Here is a 21,752-nt window from a genome sequence, read left to right as displayed (position 1 = left end):
AAAGGAATGATTGGCCAAAATGGAAAGAAGTCATGAAGGCTGAATTAGACTCACTTGCAAAACGTGAAGTCTTTGGACCTGTAGTCCGTACACCTGAAGATGTAAAACCTGTTGGATACCGATGGGTATTTGTGAGAAAACGAAATGAGAAAAATGAAGTTGTGCGCTACAAAGCCCGAGTTGTGGCACAAGATTTTTCACAAAGTTCAGGTATAAATTATGAAGAAATGTATTCCCCTGTAGTGGATGCGATAACATTGCGTTATTTGGTCAGTTTATCTGCATATCATAAACTGCATATGCATTTAATGGATGTGGTAACAGCCTATTTGTACGGCTCATTAGATCGTGATATCTATATGAAAGTCCCTGAAGGACTAAAGATATCTAAACCATCTAGTGAATATTCGCAAGGGTTATACTCAGTTAAATTGCAAAGATCTTTATATTGTCTAAAGCAATCTGGACAAATGTGGTATAATCGTCTTACTGAGTATCTGGTCAAAAACAGATTCAAGAATGATGATATCTGTCCATATGTTTTCATAAAGAAAACCACATCTGGATTCATTATAATTGCTGTGTATGTTGATGATTTAAATATCTTTGGGACTCCTAAAGAGATTTTAACAATTATAAAAACTCTGAAAAAAGAGTTTGAGATGAAAGATCTTGGAAGGACTAAATTTTGTCTCGGCCTGCAGATCGAGCATACAAAAAATAGGATCTTTATTCATCAAGCGACATACACAGAGAAGATCTTGAAAAGATTTTATATGGATAAGTCACATCCTTTGAGTACCCCAATGATCATAAGATCTTTGGATATGGAAAAGGATCAATTCCGTCCTAAAGAAGAAAATGAAGATATCCTTGGTCCTGAAGTACTATATCTTAGTGTCATTGGAGCACTAATGTATCTTGCCAATAATACGCGACCTGACATATCATTCGCGGTGAATTCACTAGCAATATATAGTTCCTCTCCAATCAGAAGACATTGGAGTGGAATCAAACAGATCTTTTGATATCTTCATGGAACGGTTGATATGGGATTGTTTTATCCCTATGGATCCAAGTCACAATTAGTTGGCTATGCAGATGCTGGATATTTGTCTGATCCACATAAAGGGAGATCTCAAACAGGATACATATTCACATATAGTGGTACAACTATATCATGGAAGTCCACGAAATAGACGATAGCAGCAACCTCCTCTAATCATGCTGAAATACTAGCGATACATGAAGCAAGTCGCGAGTGTTTTTGACTCAGGAGTGTGATTCAATATATTCTGTCATCATGTGGACTGATTGATCAGAAGATAGCTCCAATTGTCCTGTTTGAAGATAATACAGCATGTATTGCTCAACTTAAAGGCGGATATATCAAAGGTGATAGAACAAAGCATATTTCTCCCAAATTCTTCTTCACTCATGATCTTCAAAATCAAGGAACAATTGATGTCCAACAGATCCGCTCAAGTGACAATCTGGCAGATTTATTCACAAAGTCACTCCCAAAATCCTCCTTTGAAAGATTGGTACATGAGATTGGGATGCGCCGATTTCGAGATATTAAATGATGTCGGCAAGATGGGGAGACTGTACTCTTTTTCCCTTGGTCAGGTTTTTTTCTATTGGATTTTTCTTGACAATGTTTTTAATGAGGCAGTCCCCGTCACTAAAGGATATTGTACTCTTTTTCCTTCACTAAGGTTTTTCCCATTGGGTTTTTCTTTAGTAAGGTTTTAACGAGGCAATAATCATGAATGGTCATCCAAGAGGGAGTGTTGTGATAAGGATATGGATGACCATTGACCACATATGACTTAGATGGCTTAACTTTCCTATAGTGAAGTGCCATATTTCCAAGGTAATTACATTTAATGAAAGAGGAAAAAGAGGACTCTTGTACATGTATAAATAGGAGGTTAAGCCTTCGTTGATGAGACATACAAAAGCAATAAACAATTCTCTCTCTCTCTTTATGTTGCAATACTTCTTTCTCTCTTTCTATATTTTTTTATTTTATATTTGTTACCTCTTCTTTATTTATCTATTTAGTTATTTTATAACAAAAATTATTATTTGTTTCTTATCAATTATTTAAATAATTCAATAGTTTCTTAATTTTCAAGTTTAGTAGGTAAATTTATATTATTGTTTCTTATAATTTTAATTATTTTTTTAAGTATTTTTAACAAAATTTATAGCTAAACTTTTGTCGGTGATTTGCCTAGCAGACCTAGACAAAACAAATGATTTTATAATCACTGTATATAAATAAGAAAGTATGTTCGGTTCTTAAAATTATGGACGTTCATCAAAATAGTTTTTGATTTTTTAAAATGACCAAATTAATCATTGAATTTACAAATTATAGAGCTCCGATTATCTCTAATTCAACTTAGGTTACTTTATCGTTGAGATGTCACATTTGCACAAATAAGAGAAATGAAAGTTGAACACAAATTATTGAATTGTTAATATAATATTTTAACCAACTGAGCCAACTATACTCTTTGATATAGCTCTACTAATTCTTTTATAAAAGGTTTGGGAGTCATGACTCCCATTATCTATAAAAAGTTTTATTATTGACTATAATATTTTTTCTCAGTACTATATTAATGGCAGTTAAATTCAAGATGAGCAACAATTTACGATTTATAAATTTAATGACTAATTTAATTATTTTTTAAAATTAAAAACTATTTTATTAAGCGTTGAAAATATTGAGAACCAAATTAGAAGCTACCGCCTCTATAAATACCATAATCATTTAGAAAAAATTTTAAGTATTTTTAAAATATTGATATTTCTGTAATTTTATTGTTGATTTTAATTATATATATAATATTATATTAAGTATTTTTCTAAAAATGATTGTTTCAGTCGAGTTCAAAGTAGGAAATCTTATATTTGGAAGAGTATATGTCGAGTTTGTAAATCTTAAAGAAAGGTTTTATTTGGTGCATTGTGATTTGGAACAGAATTTTTGATTTTCTACATGAAGAAAAGAGGGGGCGACTATGTCATGAGATGGATTATGTTCATATTTTTTATTTGGATCTCTGAATCTTCGACCTTTGGTCATCTGGGCAGTGGAACCTTGAGAATATCTATTTTTCTCTGAATCAATCTCTGCAAAACAACATTAACTCTTACTATTCAGAAGTTCAAGCTGGTTCAGAGATCGGTAGGTGTTAGACGGGTGCGGCTTCAAAGGTTTATAACGCTTGTAGTGGTTATTTGTGATTCAATAAAAAGATGTTTAGTTGGGAGGATAGGGAGAATTGACTTTGGTTTTGGCGTCAACATGTTCCGAAAAAGCACATATTCTTGGCCTGGTTATGTATTTGGGAGGCTTTTCCTACTGCTGCATTTCATTTTATGAGGGATATTTTGCTCATGGATAGCTGTTCACGATGTTTCTCAGGTCAGGAATCGGTTTTACATTGCATTCGGGATTGTCCAAAAGCCCAGCTAGTTTGGTAAGTTTTGGGGATCTCCGATCAACCACTGAATTTGATGAGTTGGTTCTTACATAATAGCAAACAACGCCTCTTTAGATTCTTTTCTGGTCTTTGGTGGATTTGGCGTTTGAGAAATAATGAGATCTTTCATCTCCACGAGCCTTGGACCACGGACAAGATGACTTGAATGACTTTGTCCTTGGAAAAAGAGCTCTGAAATATTTTTGAGTTGCAACGAGTGTCTATCTCCTCCACCATTAGTGGCTTTTGGATTCTTCTCTCGGTGAGTATCTTTAAGATTAATTGTGATGCTAGCTATCCTGACAATAGTGTTCGGGTTGGTTTTGCCTGTGTTAGCAGAGATTGGAAGGAAATGTGGCAACGAGGCTGTTTGGGAACAATTGAGAATCATAGTATTTTACAAGGAGAGTTGTTTGCTATTTGGAGAGGCATTCTTTTAGCCTGAGACTCAGGATAAAGAGATATTATATGTGAGACAAAACATGTGGAGGCCTTTACTATTGTCAATAATTTATAGGACTGTTTTATTAATTTTTTGGTGTTAAAAATCTGAGATATCATGTCTTTGAAATAGCATGCTGATCTCTGATTGATCTTGAGAAATGCAAATACAGTAACAAACATCATAGCACAAACTAGAATGAAGACTCTTTCTCTCCAAGTAGAGCTTATGTTGTCTTGAAAGAAATTTAAGGGTAGTATTCAACGAGATTGCCTTTTTTAAACAATTTTTTATTTTTTTTTGTTGTTATTTATTTTCTTTTCAATCACCAAAAATATAATATTAATTGAAATCAACGGTTAGAATTATTGAAATACTAGTATTTTTAAAACATTTCAAAATTTTTCAATCACATATAAAAATAAATAATGACGAATACTGAACCAAAATAGGATTATTTTATATCTTTTATTGGTTTTATTTTATTTGCGTGAAAGACCCGGGAGAAAAAGAATAAGTGTATGTAAGGTCGTCCAATTGTTTTATTGTTCCATTGGAAACTCTCACTCCCTCTTTGTCGTTCACACCCATTTTTCCTCCTATAAAAGCTAAGTTGGGCAGCACGCACTCTTTAGTCTTTACTCTACTCGCTATCTCTGTCCCATTCACATTCAGCCTATCCACTTTCCTACCGCTAAAGAACCCATGGCTGACCCAAAAAGTCATTACTCCATGGCCATCCAACCCCAACAACCACCCTCCTCAGTTACCGGAAAACACAGGATTCTCATCACTGCCCCTAACTTCCTCAGGCTCTTATCCATTCTATTCTCCGCGGCTTCCATCGCCGTCATGGTCACCTCCAACCAAACGGTTTCCCTCTTCTCCTTGTCCCTTGAGGCTCACTTTTACTACTCTTCAGCTTTTAAGTAAGCCTCCTTTTTGTTAATCCTCAATTTCTATATATATGAAAATATATATATATATATATATATATATATATATTTCATTTATTTATTTATTTATTTATTTTTGCTTTGCCGCATAGATACTTTGTTGCTGCAAATTCTGTAGTGTGTCTCTTCACTCTGTTGACACTCATACTCAACTTTCTGCTGGGACAACAATTACTAATGCGGAGGGACTATTATTTCTATCTATTCACACATGATATGGTAAGCTAAAAATTAATCTTTCTATCTTTTTTCTTTTCATTTATTATAATTTCAAGTATAATTAGATTACTCAACTATTTTTTAATTAATATTAACTAATTTTTTAAAAATAAATTTTAAAATTTTAAATTCTGAATTAATCACCACATATCATTGTATCACTGTATAGAAATATATATCTAGTATTTATGACAAAATTTGGTTATAATGTTTTATAAAAATAATATTACTTGAAAAAATATCTAAATAGAAGAGAATTATAAAATAATAAATTAAGAAATTAATTATTATTGAATTTGTAATTTTTATTGCTTGCGAAAGTAATTTGTGGAAAAGAGAATTTGTTTTATACCAACAGTAATTTAGCCTTATTTATTACCTTTACTTTCTCTTGTATTTTTTGGTAGATCTTTAATATAGTACTTTATTTAAACAGAATACTTCAGGAACACCTACCTTACTAATTTCATGACCCAAAGCAAAAAGAACAACCTAACTTTCCCTTTACTGTTATTTCCCCTTTTTCTCTTAATTTGCTTGTAACTGTTTTTTATTTGGTACCAGGTGGTGACGGTGCTATTGATGTCTGGATGCGCCGCAGCAACAGCAGTTGGCTATGTGGGTCAGTACGGGCAGGATCATATGGGTTGGCAGCCGCTGTGTGATCATGTTGCCAAGTTCTGCAGATCCACTTTGGTTTCTATTTTGCTCTCTTATTTCTCCTTCTTTTCCTATTTCGCCCTCTCTCTCTTGGAGGCATATTCTTCCATCTCTTCTCCTTTCCCTTCTCCACACTAAGTTAAACTCCATGCATCATTCATTAAGTTAATCCAATAGTTAAAAATTTAAATTTACATGTATTTAATCGATGCACTGTTCTATTGTCGTCTTCGACGTTGAGCTCTGGTTGCCATAGTGGTCCCTCGACCCCATTTTCGACAGTGACAGCAAATTGAGGGATGAACTAGCACTTCCTTATCAGGCAGAACAAATTGATGCACAATATGAATCTCAGAAACCACTTTAAAAATTTAATCCGGAGTATATCTTGTATGATGTTTAAGAGTTTTGCTTTTCTTGTCCTTAGTCTATACATAGGCCAGGCCGTGGCTAATATAGTTTTTTTTAAAAAAAAAGATATTATTGTTATAGGTAGATTAGTAAGCAGTTGAGTTTATTGTTATGTTATGTTCATGTATGTAATTTTGGGGCAGAAATTTTAGGCTAAGTGTCTGCTTTATTCGGGCAAGAATAGCACACACAGCGTTAGGATCGGAGAAGGAAGTTTACGAATGGTGACAATATTATTATTATACCTTAATATCATCACTTCGCTTTCCGTTAAGTTGTTGTCATGGAAAATCATAGTCATAATTGCTTACCTGCATTATTTATTATTTTCGAATGATATTTTATTTTTCGTTGAATTTATCATTCGAAAATAATAATAAATAATATTTTTTTATTAATATTTAATTTTTTGTTAAGTATTTTTATTTGCTACAAAAATATCAAAAATTGAATATTAATAAAAAAATATTATTTATATATCAAAATCAACTACTAAAATTTGTCATAATATTTTTGTATATAAATATAAGTATTATTTAATTTATTTTAAATATATATTTTGTATTACAATATATATTTTATACTAATAATTGATTTTAATAGTTAATTTTAATGTACATTTAATATAATTAATCAATTAATTACTCGTATAAAATATGATAAATATAAAATAATTATATATTTGATCACATTTATAATCTTATAAATATTATATTAAATAGTATAAATAATAAATAATACTACTTTGATTGATACTTATAATTAAATTTCATAAATTTGACAATAATTAGTGCGTTTCTGATAGTGAGAAGGAAAAAGAAGTAGAAGAAAAAAAATTCACAATAGCAAAACTAGAAGAAAAAAAAAGAAAACAGAGGAGAAAAAACAAAAAAGAAAGAAACTAAAAAGATGTAATAATAACAAAATCCAAATTGGACATTTTGTGTTTAGTAACAAAGAAATTGAAAGAGCGAGAGAGTAAAATTGATGACGATGAAAAAGAGACAAAAATCTATAATCATTTTAATAGAAGAGAACAAAATTAAAGTGTGGTGTTCATGCGCATGCACTATAAAAAAGAGCGTGAGCAGCAGTGGTGGGAGCAGCCACCAACAATGATGAAGGGAGTAGACAGGACGAAGGCAGCAGAGGACAACACGAGCAGAAGCAACAACAGTGTTCGAAGGGATGGGGATAATAGGGGAGGTGACGACCAAGAGGTTTGGTAGGCAAAGGTTTAGGGTTTGGGGAGAGAGGCGATGACAATGACTTAGGTAGGTATAGGACAATGATGGTTGTGAGCAGGGGATGAGTACAGAGGTAGAAAAGAGGACAGAGTAGAGGTAGAGGAGGAGGAAAGAGGGTTGGAGGGCTTCTAGTTTGAATAAAGTGAGAGAGGAGACATCCAATCCTAAACCTTAATAACTCTTTTTATTTCTCTTCAAAATTTACTCTCAGTTATTATTGGAATTTCTGATAGTAAATTCGACCGTAATGTCACCACCAATTTAAAATCCTTTTGGTGCTAACTATACTATTGAAATTAGCGACATATTTTAAATTCTCACAATAATAGTCCCCAAATTCGATCATTTTATGTTTCCGTTGGATTTTCTAACAAGACATCCGATAACAATACCAACGAATAAAATTTGATAGTTTTGAGTGTATTTTTGGTAGTGATATTTGTGCGGGTGATTTTTGTTGGCAATAAATTATTAGGTCAACTTGATTGAACATAGTTTTTAAAAAGATTTGTTTTATAATATTACTATTATATTATAGTAAAAAATAAATAAAATTATTAAGTTTTTATAAAAAGTTTGATTATGTTACTAAAATATTTTATTATTTTATTATTAAAAAATGTATTAGATTTAGTTAATAAAAAAAATAAATATAAAAAAATACACCTAAAAAATTTTTTAAGATCACAAAAATACACACAACAAAATCGAAATTCTAATATATACATAAAAAATAACTAACAATAAACAAAAATAACCTAGCATTAATGGAGCTCTGTTCTCATTTATTTTATTTGTACATGGCATATAACGTAATTACCTAGTATCTATGTATTATCCTTTTAGGTAAGTGAGGTGGAAATCAACCATTTTAATTTTTAAATGCTAAAATCATAGTTATCAAACTCAGTTCGACTCGGTTAATTTGACCGAAACTTGGTTATCTAGTTATTTGGTCGAGCCGAATCACTCATTGAACCGATCATGCAGTGAACTAATGAAATCCGGTGCGATTCGACAGGTTTTGATAAAAATCGGTGATTTGGCCGGTCCGGGTGGTGAAAATTTTTTTTTGTTAAAATAGTTGAAACGGCGTCGTTACTCGTCCCCTCCCTCGTTGAGTGAAACCCTAATGGTTAATCCCCCCTTCCCCCATTTCCCCTAATGGCATCTGACTATCTGAGACTCTGAGAGTCTGAGTTCCAGCGTCATCGCCGAAACCCCCAGCCAACCTCGTCGCTCCATCGGCTCTCCGTCGTTCGAGCTCTACGATCGGTAGTCCCTCACGGCTTCACCCTCACGGGCTCACCTCGTCTCTCCCTTCACCTATTCGTCGCTCTCAGTCTCGCCCTCACCTCGTCGTCACTCTCAGTCTCGCCCTCGTGCCGTCGTCACTCTCAGTGGGTGGTAGTGGTGGTCGTCAAAAACGGCAGAAAGCGTTCATCAACGAAGCATCTCTGCCTCTGCTCCCTCGAGTCAGTTGGGTGGTTGTGGTGGTCGTCAGAAACCTCAGAAATTGTTCATCAAGATGCATCTCTGCCTCAGTGCCTCTGCTCCCTCGGGTCAGTTGCTATTGTATTTCATTTTTAGAGTTGTTGAACTTGAGTATATTTTAGTTGGTATTGTCATGGGATCTGGTGGATATTACTATTGCGTTTTATTTTTTGGAGTAGTTGTTGAATCTGGACAAATTTTAGTTAGAATTGTTCTTGAATTTGGTTGTTGTTGTTGTTGTATTATTTAGTTTTTTAGGGTTGTTTGTTGCTGGTTGCTGTGTTGGTAGAGTTGTTGCTGGTTGCTGCTATTGTATTTACTGTGTTTTTTAGAGTTGTTGTTGTTTGTCGCTGGTTTGTTTAGAGTTACTGTCTGTTAAATTAGTGAACTTTGGTGGAATGGTGGTGGTTGCTGTGTTGCTTAAAAACTTTTGTTGCTGAAAATAGTTTTGGTTTTTTTTGCTAGAATTTAAAAAATGTCTTCATCTTAAACACCATCAGAAACACCACCATCTCAAGAACAAGCATCATCAACAACTTCTACCTCTGATGTTACCACTAAAAGAGTTTATAATAATAGAGGAAAGACTGATCTTGCTTGGTGTAATTGTAAATAAATTGTGGAAAAAACAGGAAAAATTACTATGATGTGCATATATTGTGACAAACCTGTTAGGGGAGGTGGGATTAATTGATTTAAGTATCACTTGGATGGAAAAGGAGGAGATGTTGAGAAGTGCAAAAAAGTTCCACCTGCTGTTGCTCATCAATTTGGGTAAAATATTGAAGAATTTATGAATAAGAAAAGGAAAACTCAATAAAATTATGCAAAAAGTTATGAAGCACGTGATGAGATTGAAAGAGAATTTGATAGAATGGAAGAACTTGAAGCATGACAGCAGCAACAACAACAACATTCAAGAACAAGGTTGCCACCACCTGCAACTAGGAAAGGGAAAAAACTACTGGAATCGAGACTTTTTTTTCCATCTTCAACAACATCTGGAGCCTAACCAACTATAAAAAGTGTATTGCAAAGTAAAGAAATTGTGAAAAAATGTGACATTGCCATTGCAAAGTGGATGGTTGATGTTTCTGTGTCATTTAATGTAGTTAATTCAGCATATTACCAACCAATGATTGATGCTATTGCCAACATGGGTGCAGGATATAAAGGTCCAAACTTTGGTAGAGTTCGTGGGTATTTGTTGAGTAAGTTGGTGGAAGATGTGAAAAAGATTATTGAACGGTATCGTGAAATTTGGAAGCAAACTGGATGTACTATCATGGCTGATAGATGGACTGATCGTTGAAGGCACACTTTAATTAACTTCTTGGTTTATTGTTCTAAAGGAACTATCTTCCTAAAGTCTGTTGATGCTTTTCATGCCTCCAAGACTACTGATTTATTGTTTAAGCTTTCTAAGGATGTTGTCAACTTTTTCGGTCCTGAAAATGTTGTTCATATAGTGACAGACAATGCTGTAAATTATGTTGATACTGGAAGGTTGTTGGAAGCTGAATTTCCTAAGTTATATTGGTCTTCTTGTGCTGCGCATTGTATTAATTTGATGTTACAAGATATTGAAAAGTTGGATGAAGTAAGTGACACAATTTCACATGCTTCAAAGATTACTAAATACATATATAATCATTGTCATCCATTGTATCTGATGAGAAAGTTTACTAGTGGACGAGAAATACTTCGTCCAGCTCCAACTCGCTTTGTTACCGATTTCATAGTTTTGCAGAATATTCTGGCTCAAAAAGATACATTAAGAGCTATAGTAACTTCTAAAGAATGGACAATCTCAACCTACTCCAAAAAAGCTAAAGTTAAAACATTTATGGATCAAGTTTTCGACTTTAAGTTTGGAATCAATGTACGAATATTGTCAAGCTTACCGAGCCACTTGTTTGTGTGCTTCGTATTGTGGATAGTGAAGATAAAGCTGCAATGGTTTTTTTATCAAGCTTTTTATAAGGCTGGAGAAGAGATGGTGAAGTGCTTTCAACGAAGAAAGAAGATTGTCGAGCCTTACTTGAAGATTTTGGATACTCGTTGGGATTCACAACTTAAAAAAATCTTCATGCTGCTGGCTATTGGTTAGGTCCTGCTTTTTGATTCAATGCTAATGAATTTGAAAAACATAAGCAAAGCACTTCTGGCCTAGTAGATGTAATTGAGAAATATACATATGGTGATCCAGAATTGAATTCTAAATTGACAAGTGAGATGAGAATATATAAGAATGCTGAAAATGATTTTGGAAGACAATCTGCACTGCGTGAATGAAGCACAGTGATGCCAGGTAAATATTTTATTTAGTTTTAATTTTCTTTATTAGTTTATTTGTTTAAAAAAGATAATTGTAATGCATTACCTCTTTTTATTTTAAGACCAATGGTGGGAATCTTATGGAACTAGAGCACCAAATTTACAAAAGTTAGCCATTTGTGTTTTAAGTCAAACTTGTAGTTCTTCGGATTGTGAGCGAAATTGGAGTATTTTTTAACACATTCACACAAAGAAGAGGAATCGGTTAGAACATTAAAAGCTTAATGATCTTGTTTTCATTCATTATAACTTGAGGCTCCAACAAAGGTATCTTCTATAATTATTGATCTAATTTTAAAAAGTATTGTTCATTAAAATCTAATCTTTAGTTTAGTAATTACATAATTTGATAACATAGGAATCTAATGAGAAAACAAAGCTATGATCCAATTTGTCTTGATGCATTTGATGATCATTCGGATTGGATATTGGAAGATTCACTGCCATTTTTAACACCTGAAGAAGTTGATGCTCTACGAAATGATTTGGCAAATATGTCCATTCAACCAACTTTGGATGATCTTGGTAAATTGTTCAATTGCTTGAATATTTTAATTGTTAGTTGCTATTACGAATTATTCTTGATATTGATTTGTGAAAAATACACAAATGTAGATCAATTAAATTTGGAAGATGACCAAGATAATGATGGACCGAGTAACAATGCTATGGAAGATATGGATGCAACTCAAAATAAGGAAAATGTTGATCAAAATTCTAATTTTTCATATGAAGATGTTGATGCCGACTTTGAGTTCACCCCTTGGACTTGATTTAATGATTTTGTTATCTTTCACTTGCTCTTGTTGATTTAAATTGAGAACATATTTTGTATTAAAGACTTGTTTATTATTGTTTTCTTTATATTATTAGTTTAAGAATTGATATTAGATTATTAATGTTTGTAAAGACTTACATTTTAAATGTTAAGACATTATTTTAATTTTATTTATATAATTTTATATTTTTTTAATTATGACCGAATTAATCGGGTGAATCAATGACCCATCGATCGAACCAGTAATCCGGTGACCCAGTCATATGACTGGATTGATTACCGATTTGATTATGATAATTATGGCTAAAATATTAATATTCGAAGCTAAGGTATTGAGATGTCCTTATTCTAAAGTATAAGTCCCAATTCGCAGATTAAAAAAACCTTAGCGGATACTTCGTTGTCCGTCATCTCATACTAGCATCCAGGTTCAACATCACATTGACATTGGCTTCATCTCTGTCCATCCTCTTATTCAAATTAGCAATGTGCACCTATAATATGACTGTTGTAATAAGTTAACATCCACAATAATTTTTTATGTGTACTCATCTTTGACTCTATCAAACTAAATGAAATAGAGTATTGCTAGGGAACCAAACGCACATCAGCCAAAATCCAGCCAAATCAAAAGCACATCAGCCAAAACCCAGCCAAATATGTCTGGAGTGGGACCCAATAGCCCAATGCACATCAGCACCATCCAAAAATGACCCAGGGTAAACCATATTCACCCTCCCCAAAAATCCTACCTCCTTTCACCGTTTTACCACACAGGATTTGAAAATCATCTACACCCGCGCTACGCCTCCGGAACCATCGTACAACTCTTTTCCCTCTCTTTTCCGGACACCGCGACGGTGCTCCTAGCGGTTCTGGCCTTTGCGACTCCACTGAAGCTACCTGAGCGCAACCCTCTTCCCTCACTTCTCCAGACGCTTCGACGCCGCACCTAGCATCCCCGACCATCGCGCCTCCAAAATCGGAACAAGAGCAACGCCGCTCTACTGTTGCATGTGGGTTTTTCTGGCACCGTCGAAGCTACGTGGTGCAGCTGCGCCACCCGCTGGTGGACCTCCACTTCTCCATCCTGGAAACCCCTTGTTCGTCTCATTAATTGGTAAGTATGGTAGATGTTCCCTCTGACTTCCTTTGTATGTTTTGAAAAGGGAATTGGACAGTGTTTTGTTGTAGTGGTTTGTCTGAGTTCTAATTTGATGGATGTTCTTTTTCAGGTTGGACAGCTCAGGTAACACAATTTTGGGGCATCACTGGTCCTTGGCAAATATAGCAGCTGCATGTTTTTCATGTTTTTGGAGTGTTGCAAAATCTTGATCACAAGTAAGTATGTTTATTGATTCCTAATTGAATTTGGGTGGATTCTAGTTAATCTCTCAAAAAGGGAAGATAGAAAAATACAAAAGTAAAGGGGTAAGGGTCATGGATGTTGCAATTGGTACATATTGGATGTTGTTTTTATCTGGGTTGGATATTGTAATTGTAATTGTTAGAGGCTAGATATTTCTGTTCTGCTCTATGGTTTAGAGACTAGGAATGGTGTTCATATGAGATGTTCTTTGATATTGCTATATTAGGGGACGTTTTTGTTGAATAATTTTGGATATTTGGGTGTATGATTTGTTAATATTTATTCGAGTGTATAATTTTGGATATTTGTGTGAATGATTTGTTACTAAAAGAATACACTGCTTCTTTGGAAGAAAGAAAAAATAAAGGGGAAGAAATAACATTAATTTGGTCTTTTTAACTTCTCACAAACTATTTATGCAATGTAATTTTTTGGTTCTCATCCTTTTACGGGGTCACAAATTGACCTGAGTCTTCTTTGGGAAAAAAATAAAAAGAAGCTTCCAGCAGGTTCATTATGTATATGCCATCCATCTCTACGCGTGAACAGAAATAAGTCACTACAGTGCGACTTCTTTGCCGCAACTGGAATATTGATTTAAAAGGTTTGCATGCTGAAATATAGTGTGAATTTAAATGTGGGGTTGGTTATTGAAATAGAATAAAATAATCTTAAATTTGATTTTACATTAGAGATAATTAATGAGATGAGATCAATTTTATTCTAAATAGAGTGTTTCTTCTTTAATTCAGATGTTGACAAGTTCTTGTAAGTATGGAAATTTTATTATGATTTCTTCTGATTTGTCATAAGATGGTGATGTTATGTTGCATCATGTTTCGATTATCAAAGGAATGGAAAAAAGAGTTCCTTTCTCAGCATCTCTGTATGTTGATTGGGGGTTGTAGATGGGTTTGATTTTAAAATTGGCACTACTATTTTCTTTAATTCAGACCTACGTTACTACTATGTTTTCCTTGTGATAGAGTTATGTAGCTTAATATGGCATTTTTCGGCTTAAACTAATTTCGTGTGAGCCTAATAAATTGTGTTTTCGCTTGCAGGTTTATCATCTCATGTTGCTGATTTTTTCAAGGTGATGGTGACAATCAATCGTAAACCTCTGAGTGGATGGTGCTTGAGCTAGGAATTAGGATGTTTCTTTTACTTTGTAAATTGGATGGTTTTGGATTTGTTTTATGTTTTGGCATGTTTAAAGCATTTGAACTTGTTAGTACTTCGTTGATGAGTGAGTGGCTCATGTTTTGTTAGATACTCGTCAGCAGGTTTCATATATTAGTTATTTCAGGATTCTCAAGCAATTTTTTTTCCAAGTTAGTGATGACAGTAGTTGATTAAGCAATTCATTGCATATTGATAATATTGAGTAAATTCTGATCGGTATATATAACCCTTTTGGTCATATCTATGCTTAAGTGGCACTTCTGTCCATTAACTCGCGTGGTGTTAACTAAATGGAGGTGTTCTTTATTTTTTTATCATTGTTTTCTAATGCTGGAATTGTAAAGTTGCTGAAAATTAACGCATTGCACGGACTTCGGTCGTGATCAGGCTACAGTAGGTAGGATTTTAATTGGATTGTGTCTTTGGTATGGACTCGAATGTTTCTTCTTATTGTAAAATGGATGGTTTTGTATATGATTTCTTTGTTTCATGTGTAACACATTAGCGACTGTGTGCACTTCATTTAGATATCAATGCGTTTTGTTCCTTTTTTAAATTCTCTTGGTCCGTTTTCATGGTGAATTTAAACCATTTAATTTTTGCGAACAACTATGTGACAATTCGTTTATTTAAAACTTTAATAAACGATAAATGGGGAAAAGATAACAACAATTGTGTTAATGTTTATTGTCTTCTCTTTTGTTTCTTTGAAAAGTTTACAACAAAACAGGATAACTTCAAGTGACAAAACAGAAAAGGGAATAGTTTAGTAAGTTGTATGTAAAGAATGACACCAAACTCACACCAAGAAACCTATTTATATTTTCCTAAAACCAGAAAAACCTATTGTCAAGTTAAGAACATTCCTTATTATATAATGAATAAGTCCACTAAAAATCATAAAAAAATTGCATCACAAATCTGGGAGTCAAGCATGCTTTAATGATGGCAATTCTAATGATTCACACATGTTGGGTAAGTATTTAGTAGCAATTTTCAAGCATACTTTGCTCAGCTCAATATATAACTGTGCCAAAATTTTTCAAATAAATATACTTTTTAAATTAAAAAAAACATATAATTAGCATGAATAACAATGCTTCAAATACCTCATTGTTACAAAATTTCTAACAACCAAGGAGAAGCTTATGCAACATATCTTCCACCCTTCTTGCTCTTAAATGTTTAATTCACCCACACTGAATTGTTCATCGCCTTGTATTGGATTGATCAATGTACTAATCGATCCTCCTTCATGGGGTGAAAACGCCTTGGAAGATGCTCTCTTTCAGAAGTGTTGCAACATAGCCTTGTCTTTGATTGTTTGACTGGATGAGGTTGGCGTCGCTGAATGGTCTGACGGAGGAGGTCGGCACCGTCAATGATATCTAGAGAGAACCATGCATTGCGCAACTAAATGGAAGAGGAAGTTTGAGTCGGACTTGATCAAAGGGAAGAGAAAGTTTGAATCTTCGTTGATTTTGTGCTCCGTGATCACAGGAGTGGTTTTTGGGTTTTTGAAACATATTAGCCAAGGGGTGATTTCATTTAGCACGGCAATTAATAACAAATTTTGAAAATTAAATAAAATTAAATTAATTAAGATTAATGTGGTTTTATTTATTTTTTGGCTGATCCTTTTGGTTACATACACTTTTTCAAATGAAATATTCACATCTCAACTTAGGTTTCTAGTTCATAAAAGATTGAAGAATAGAATAAGAATCAACCTAGAATTCAAATAAGCAAACAACGAAGTACATCCAACCTTTGATTCTCCTATGTTTGTAATTTTAACAACACCAACTCCAAGCCATGATAGGCATTTGTCACTATTAAAAGGATTTTTTTTCTCTGTCACTCTTCGATACACTACCTCTAATAGATTATTCGCCAACATTACTTAAATTATTCTCTTGTGACGATAATTTTTTCTATCCTCAGACCTTATATATGGCTTCAACCTTAATCTCTTTTTTTTACCTCTTTACAATAGGATAAACTTAAAGTTTTATCTATTTAAGGCATCTTAACCTTTTTTGAATATCAATTTTTTATTATTTAAAAAAATTATTAATTTCTACCTCACTTATCCAAAAGAATATTACGTAGTATTAAGTAATTATATTCTATGTCACATACACAGTAAATTAAACCGAAACAAAGTTCTACTAATGATATGTTATTTTTGTCCATCTAGGGGTGGCAACATGCATCCTACCTGTGGGTATCCAAGCCGATCCAACCCGATCGTTTAGGGTTGTCAAATCGATTCGCAGCGGGTAGGATAAGGTGTGGGTAGGTTTTCGTGAGCCTCAATCCTACCTAACCAACCTGCACCCTATATATGTATATGTTATATACTTATATAAAATATATTTTTTAAATGGATATTGAACCAAAAACTTCTCACTAAATACAAAAGATCTTTAGCCACTAAGAGAAGATCATTAATTGATATTTTAATATATTTTTTAACATAAAAATCAGTTCTATTTTAAATTATCAAGTTATATAATAATGTTGCATCTTTTCTATATAACACGTGGGTAGGGTCGAATATCCATGGGTTCAGAATGGGTAAGATTAGGGTTGAGAATACGGATAAGATAGAATTGAGTTTATATAAAATTCTTAACCCGTGTGTAGTGTTAGGGTTGGATCCAAACTCTATCATACTTTATCCATTACTACCCCTATATTTATCGTTAATTATTTTTGGTATGTAATATTAGAATTTCGATTCTATTATGTGTACTTTTGTGACCCTAAAAATCTTTCATGTATACGTTTATTATTTATTTATAAAAAAAATCTGTTCATATAATAGGTACTATTATATTATAATAAAAAATCGAATAAAAGGTCAGCATTAAGTTGTCATAAAAAGTTTAATTATGTTGTTAAAATTTTTTAGTATTCTATAATAAAATGTTGATTATTCTGTTATAAAAAAAATTAATTATTTTGATAATTGACCATCCAAAAAAAGTAAATCAAACATTTATAACTACATACAAATATATATAATAAGTGAACTTTTGTTTTATGGAATATTGGAGTAGCATTTTTTTAATAATCTACAGTTAATTAAAAATCGCATTCGAATATCAATAAATAAATTAAACAGATAAATTAATTAGTTGACGCTTTTTAATTTTGATATTGGAGAGTAGTTGGTGTTAGGCGTGGATATGGGGGGACTGGGTGCTTAACAAGGGTGTGGTGTCAGGAAGAATGCTATAACAGGAATCGGACCCAGCGATTCCCCCCCCCCACGAATCGGACCCAGCAATTCCCCCCCCCCCACGAATCGGAGCCAGCGTTTGGAGGAATCGGACCGTCCGATTGCGCCCCTTCCACATGTCGGACAGCAGCTTCTCCCCAGGACGGTGCCCCAGCAGCCAGCATACCCCCCCTTTCCCCCACTCCCTCAGTCCGAAACATCATTTTCAAGCCTGAAACCCCATTTCTTCCTCTCTGAGTTCATCCTCTTCCTCCCTTCTTCAAAAACTTTGCATGCAATAGAATCTGTGGAAATGGCTAAAAGACACAAAGCTAGAGATGTTGATCGTCCTGAACTTCACATTGTAAATTATCTGTCTAATCCTGATTATGTAAGTTAAATTTTTTAATTTTTTGCAAATTTCTGTATTTTAATTAAATTTTGTAGAAATTTTTTTTGTATTTTATGGTTAAATATTGCAGTTAGGTAGATAGATATGTAAATGTTGATTGTTACAGATTTTGTAAGAATTTTTTTGGAGTAGTATTAGAAATTTTAATTAATTAATAAAATCTGATGATTAATTTAAAAATTATAATATTAGCAATTATGATAATTTTTTGTTATTATGTTTAGATATTGTTAGTTAATTGGAAAATATGTTAAAAAAATTTTTGTAAGACCGTTAGAAATTTTGATTAATGAATAAATTTTGATGATTAAACTTATAAATTATGATTGTAAATTGTTTGTTATTATGTATAGATGTTGTTAGTTATTTGGAGGAAATGTAAGATATTATTTTTCGAATAGATTTAGAAATTATAATTTAGTAACTTAGCTTTTATGATTCATGTTATAAATTATAAGTTTAGGAATTATTTCCACACATTTTTGTTGGAAATTATATATTTAGGATTTATTATAATTTTTTGTTGGAGAATATGTTAGAAATCTTTTTGTAATACGAGTAGATATTGTAGTTAACTAATTAACTTTTGTGATCAATGTTGGAAATTATAATTCTGATTTTGTAATAGATTTAGAAATTAGAATTACTTAATTTACTTTTGTTATTAATTTAAGAATTTATAATCCGGAACTGCATCATTAATAACGATATTTTTTAATATTAATTGCAAGGCCAATTTACTTAATACATAGTTCATTTGGGAAGAAAGGTAAATTATAAGAATTCAATTATAAATAAACTAAGAATACTAAAGTAACGTTAATTTCGTATGTTGTTAGTTAGACAATGTTTTTCAAATGTTGTTTGTAAATAGCTGAGAAGTTATAATTAACTAATTAATTATTATGATTAATTTTTGAAAATTATAATTATAGGAACTATGATAATCTTTTGAAGTTATGTTTACATGCTGTAGTTTGATCATTTGTTAGTTATTTTTTTGTAATTGGACTAGAAATTATGATTAATCGATTAAATAGTATGATTAATTTAAGTTGTAAATTAGTAATCATTCATGATTTGACTAGTAACATGTTATGTTTTTTCAGAGTTCACGGATGATGACATGTGACCATCCACTGCCTCCTGATCGGTACCATCCAAGTGTAGAGGATCATTTACGGGTTACTGGGTTTTATCATGCCTCTCAGATTGGAGTAGTTCAATGCCAGAAAGCATTGATAAATGCTTTAGTGGAGAGGTGGCGACCGGAAACACACACCTTCCACCTTCCGATTGGTGAGTGCACGGTGACCCTGGAGGATGTAGCCGTTATTTTGGGCCTCCCGACGAACGGCCTTCCGGTGACGGGGATGACCTTGAGCAGCTTTGAAGCATTGGAGGGTGAGTGTTTCCATCAGTTTGGGGTTGCACCGAGAAAGACCGACTGCAGAGGGAGCGGCATAAAAATGACATGGCTTAGGAATCTAAAAGAACGTATACAACTGACTGACGAAAACAGTATGCAGAGGTACGTCAAGTGCCACATTATGTTGTTATTGGGTACTATCTTACTTGGAGACAAGTCAGGGGCATCTGTGCACTGGAAGTTTCTGCCTTTGCTCCGGGATTTTCATAGTATCAGTAATTTTAGTTGGGGATCGGCATGTTTGGCGCACCTATACCGGTCCTTATGCCGGGCATCTCGTTTTGATTGTAAAGAAATCGATGGTCCGTTAACACTTCTGCTAGCTTGGTTTTGGATCCGCCTACCCTATCTTGCGCCCCCTACTAGGGAACCACGCAGTTTTCCGCTTGCAAACAGGTAACATTGTCAACTTACTTGTTATGTTCATAATTCTATTTAAGATGTGCTAGTGACATAAATAATTTCAGGTGGCGTAACTGGGAGCGTGGTGACAATCGGTATAGATATCTTAGTCTCGCCCACTTTAGGAAGACATTAGATGAGGTTCAGAAAGGGCATGTGTGTTTTTATTAGAAAATATTTGTCTCGAACTGAGGTTGACTGTTATTTGACTTGTAATCACGTATGTCTTATGCTGTGTGCAGTTCGTGTGGGTTGCTTATGGTGTGGATCGCATTGATCCGGGCATAATCCCAGAAGACATCCTCCTGCATGCAGTAGTCTGGAGCGCTACGGTTCCGTTGATTTCATTCGAATCTATTGAGTGGCATGCAACGGATAGAATTAGAAGACAGTTTGGTTTTGTTCAGGGAGTTCCACCTGAGGAATGGAATCTGGGAAGGGCACATGGAGAAACACTGGCTGGTCCTAAGAATCTTGACTGGGCCACAGCCCCGTCCCATTCATGTTGGATTATGCACTGGACAAACAGGTATAATAACGTTCTGAGTGAGTATCTGGAACCTTCACAGCATCCGTTGGATGTTTACATGGACTGGTATCGTACACGGTATGGCAACCATTTGAAATTGTCAAATGTTGTGGTTCAGAGAACGATGAAGGTGAACAAGTAATGGATGATGAGGGTAACCCAGGTATAAATGAGATGGTAGCCCAGTAATGGAGGATGAGGGTAGCCCAGTTATTGATGTAGCCAATGAAGAACCGGGGGCACAGTCACAGCCACATCCACCTCCACCTCCAGCTTCTCAAGAACAATTTCAGGCCTCGGTACCATATGTTGTTCAGACACAATTTATCCCGTCATACCCAATAGATCAACAATACTGGAGTACCCCACAGTGGGATGCAGGAGAGGGTGCTTCTTTTAGCCAGTTGCTTGGGTTCATGGCTGCGGATGCAGGGCAGTCACAATTTGGCCATCAACCTGAATTTATGTCCGGTAGGTATTCTTTGGACGCGAGGATTCCATGCCACACTGCCTCAGTTGCTTCTGGAGGTTTGGAAACTGGAGATTCCAGTAGAAGTGACGGCGGTCGGGGGATATTTAATAGCCGGAACCTACGGCGTGTATCAATGGGTCAGATTGAAGAAAATGCCGGGACAGGTGAGCATGAAACGGATGAGTATCTCGTGGATGAACCGGATGATGAGGATCAAGACGAGAGCGACGATGAGGAGATGGATGAGGATGAAGAATCCCGCAACAATGCCCCTGATGATGGGGATGATGCAAGTCCGACTTGATTTCACTGTCCATTGATTATGTTGCATTCGTCTCAGGACTTGTGTCTTTATGATTATGTTTTGAACTTGTTGGTTTTTTTTTTGCATTTTTATCCCGTGTTTGCATCATTTTGGATAGTCTGTTTCATTAAATTATGTACAGGTGAGACAGGTAAACATTACAATCTCAGGGTGGACCCGCCACGTCGGAGCGCTAATCGATACACCCCGTCCATGTTCAAGAAGGCCAAGAAGAAATGCAAGAACATCGTCGAGAACATAAAGTGGGCAATAAGAAAGTAGTTGTGTTTGTATCATAAGTATCGTGTATGTATGTCGGAAACTCATAATTTGAACTTAATATTGTGTATCTATGTTGAAAACTTGTATTTTGAACTTAA

At 34.1% G+C, this 21,752-nt stretch overlaps 1 protein-coding gene across 1 annotated transcript; it reads left to right on the top strand.

Annotated features, from left to right (window-relative positions):
• Nucleotides 1–4,486: 4,486 nt before the first annotated feature.
• LOC112697137 (CASP-like protein 1F2) lies at nucleotides 4,487–6,462 on the top strand. The gene is made up of 3 exons (XM_025750179.3): nucleotides 4,487–4,871; nucleotides 4,991–5,117; nucleotides 5,682–6,462. The coding sequence occupies exons 1-3, from the start codon at nucleotides 4,648–4,650 to the stop codon at nucleotides 5,913–5,915; spliced, it is 585 nt and encodes a 194-aa protein (XP_025605964.1). The 5' UTR covers nucleotides 4,487–4,647; the 3' UTR covers nucleotides 5,916–6,462.
• The last annotated feature ends 15,290 nt before the right edge of the window (nucleotides 6,463–21,752 follow it).

Source organism: Arachis hypogaea, chromosome 6 (assembly GCF_003086295.3).
Source record: "Arachis hypogaea cultivar Tifrunner chromosome 6, arahy.Tifrunner.gnm2.J5K5, whole genome shotgun sequence".
NCBI classification, from domain to species: domain Eukaryota; kingdom Viridiplantae; phylum Streptophyta; class Magnoliopsida; order Fabales; family Fabaceae; genus Arachis; species Arachis hypogaea.
This window is presented reverse-complemented; position numbering and strand designations above follow the sequence as displayed.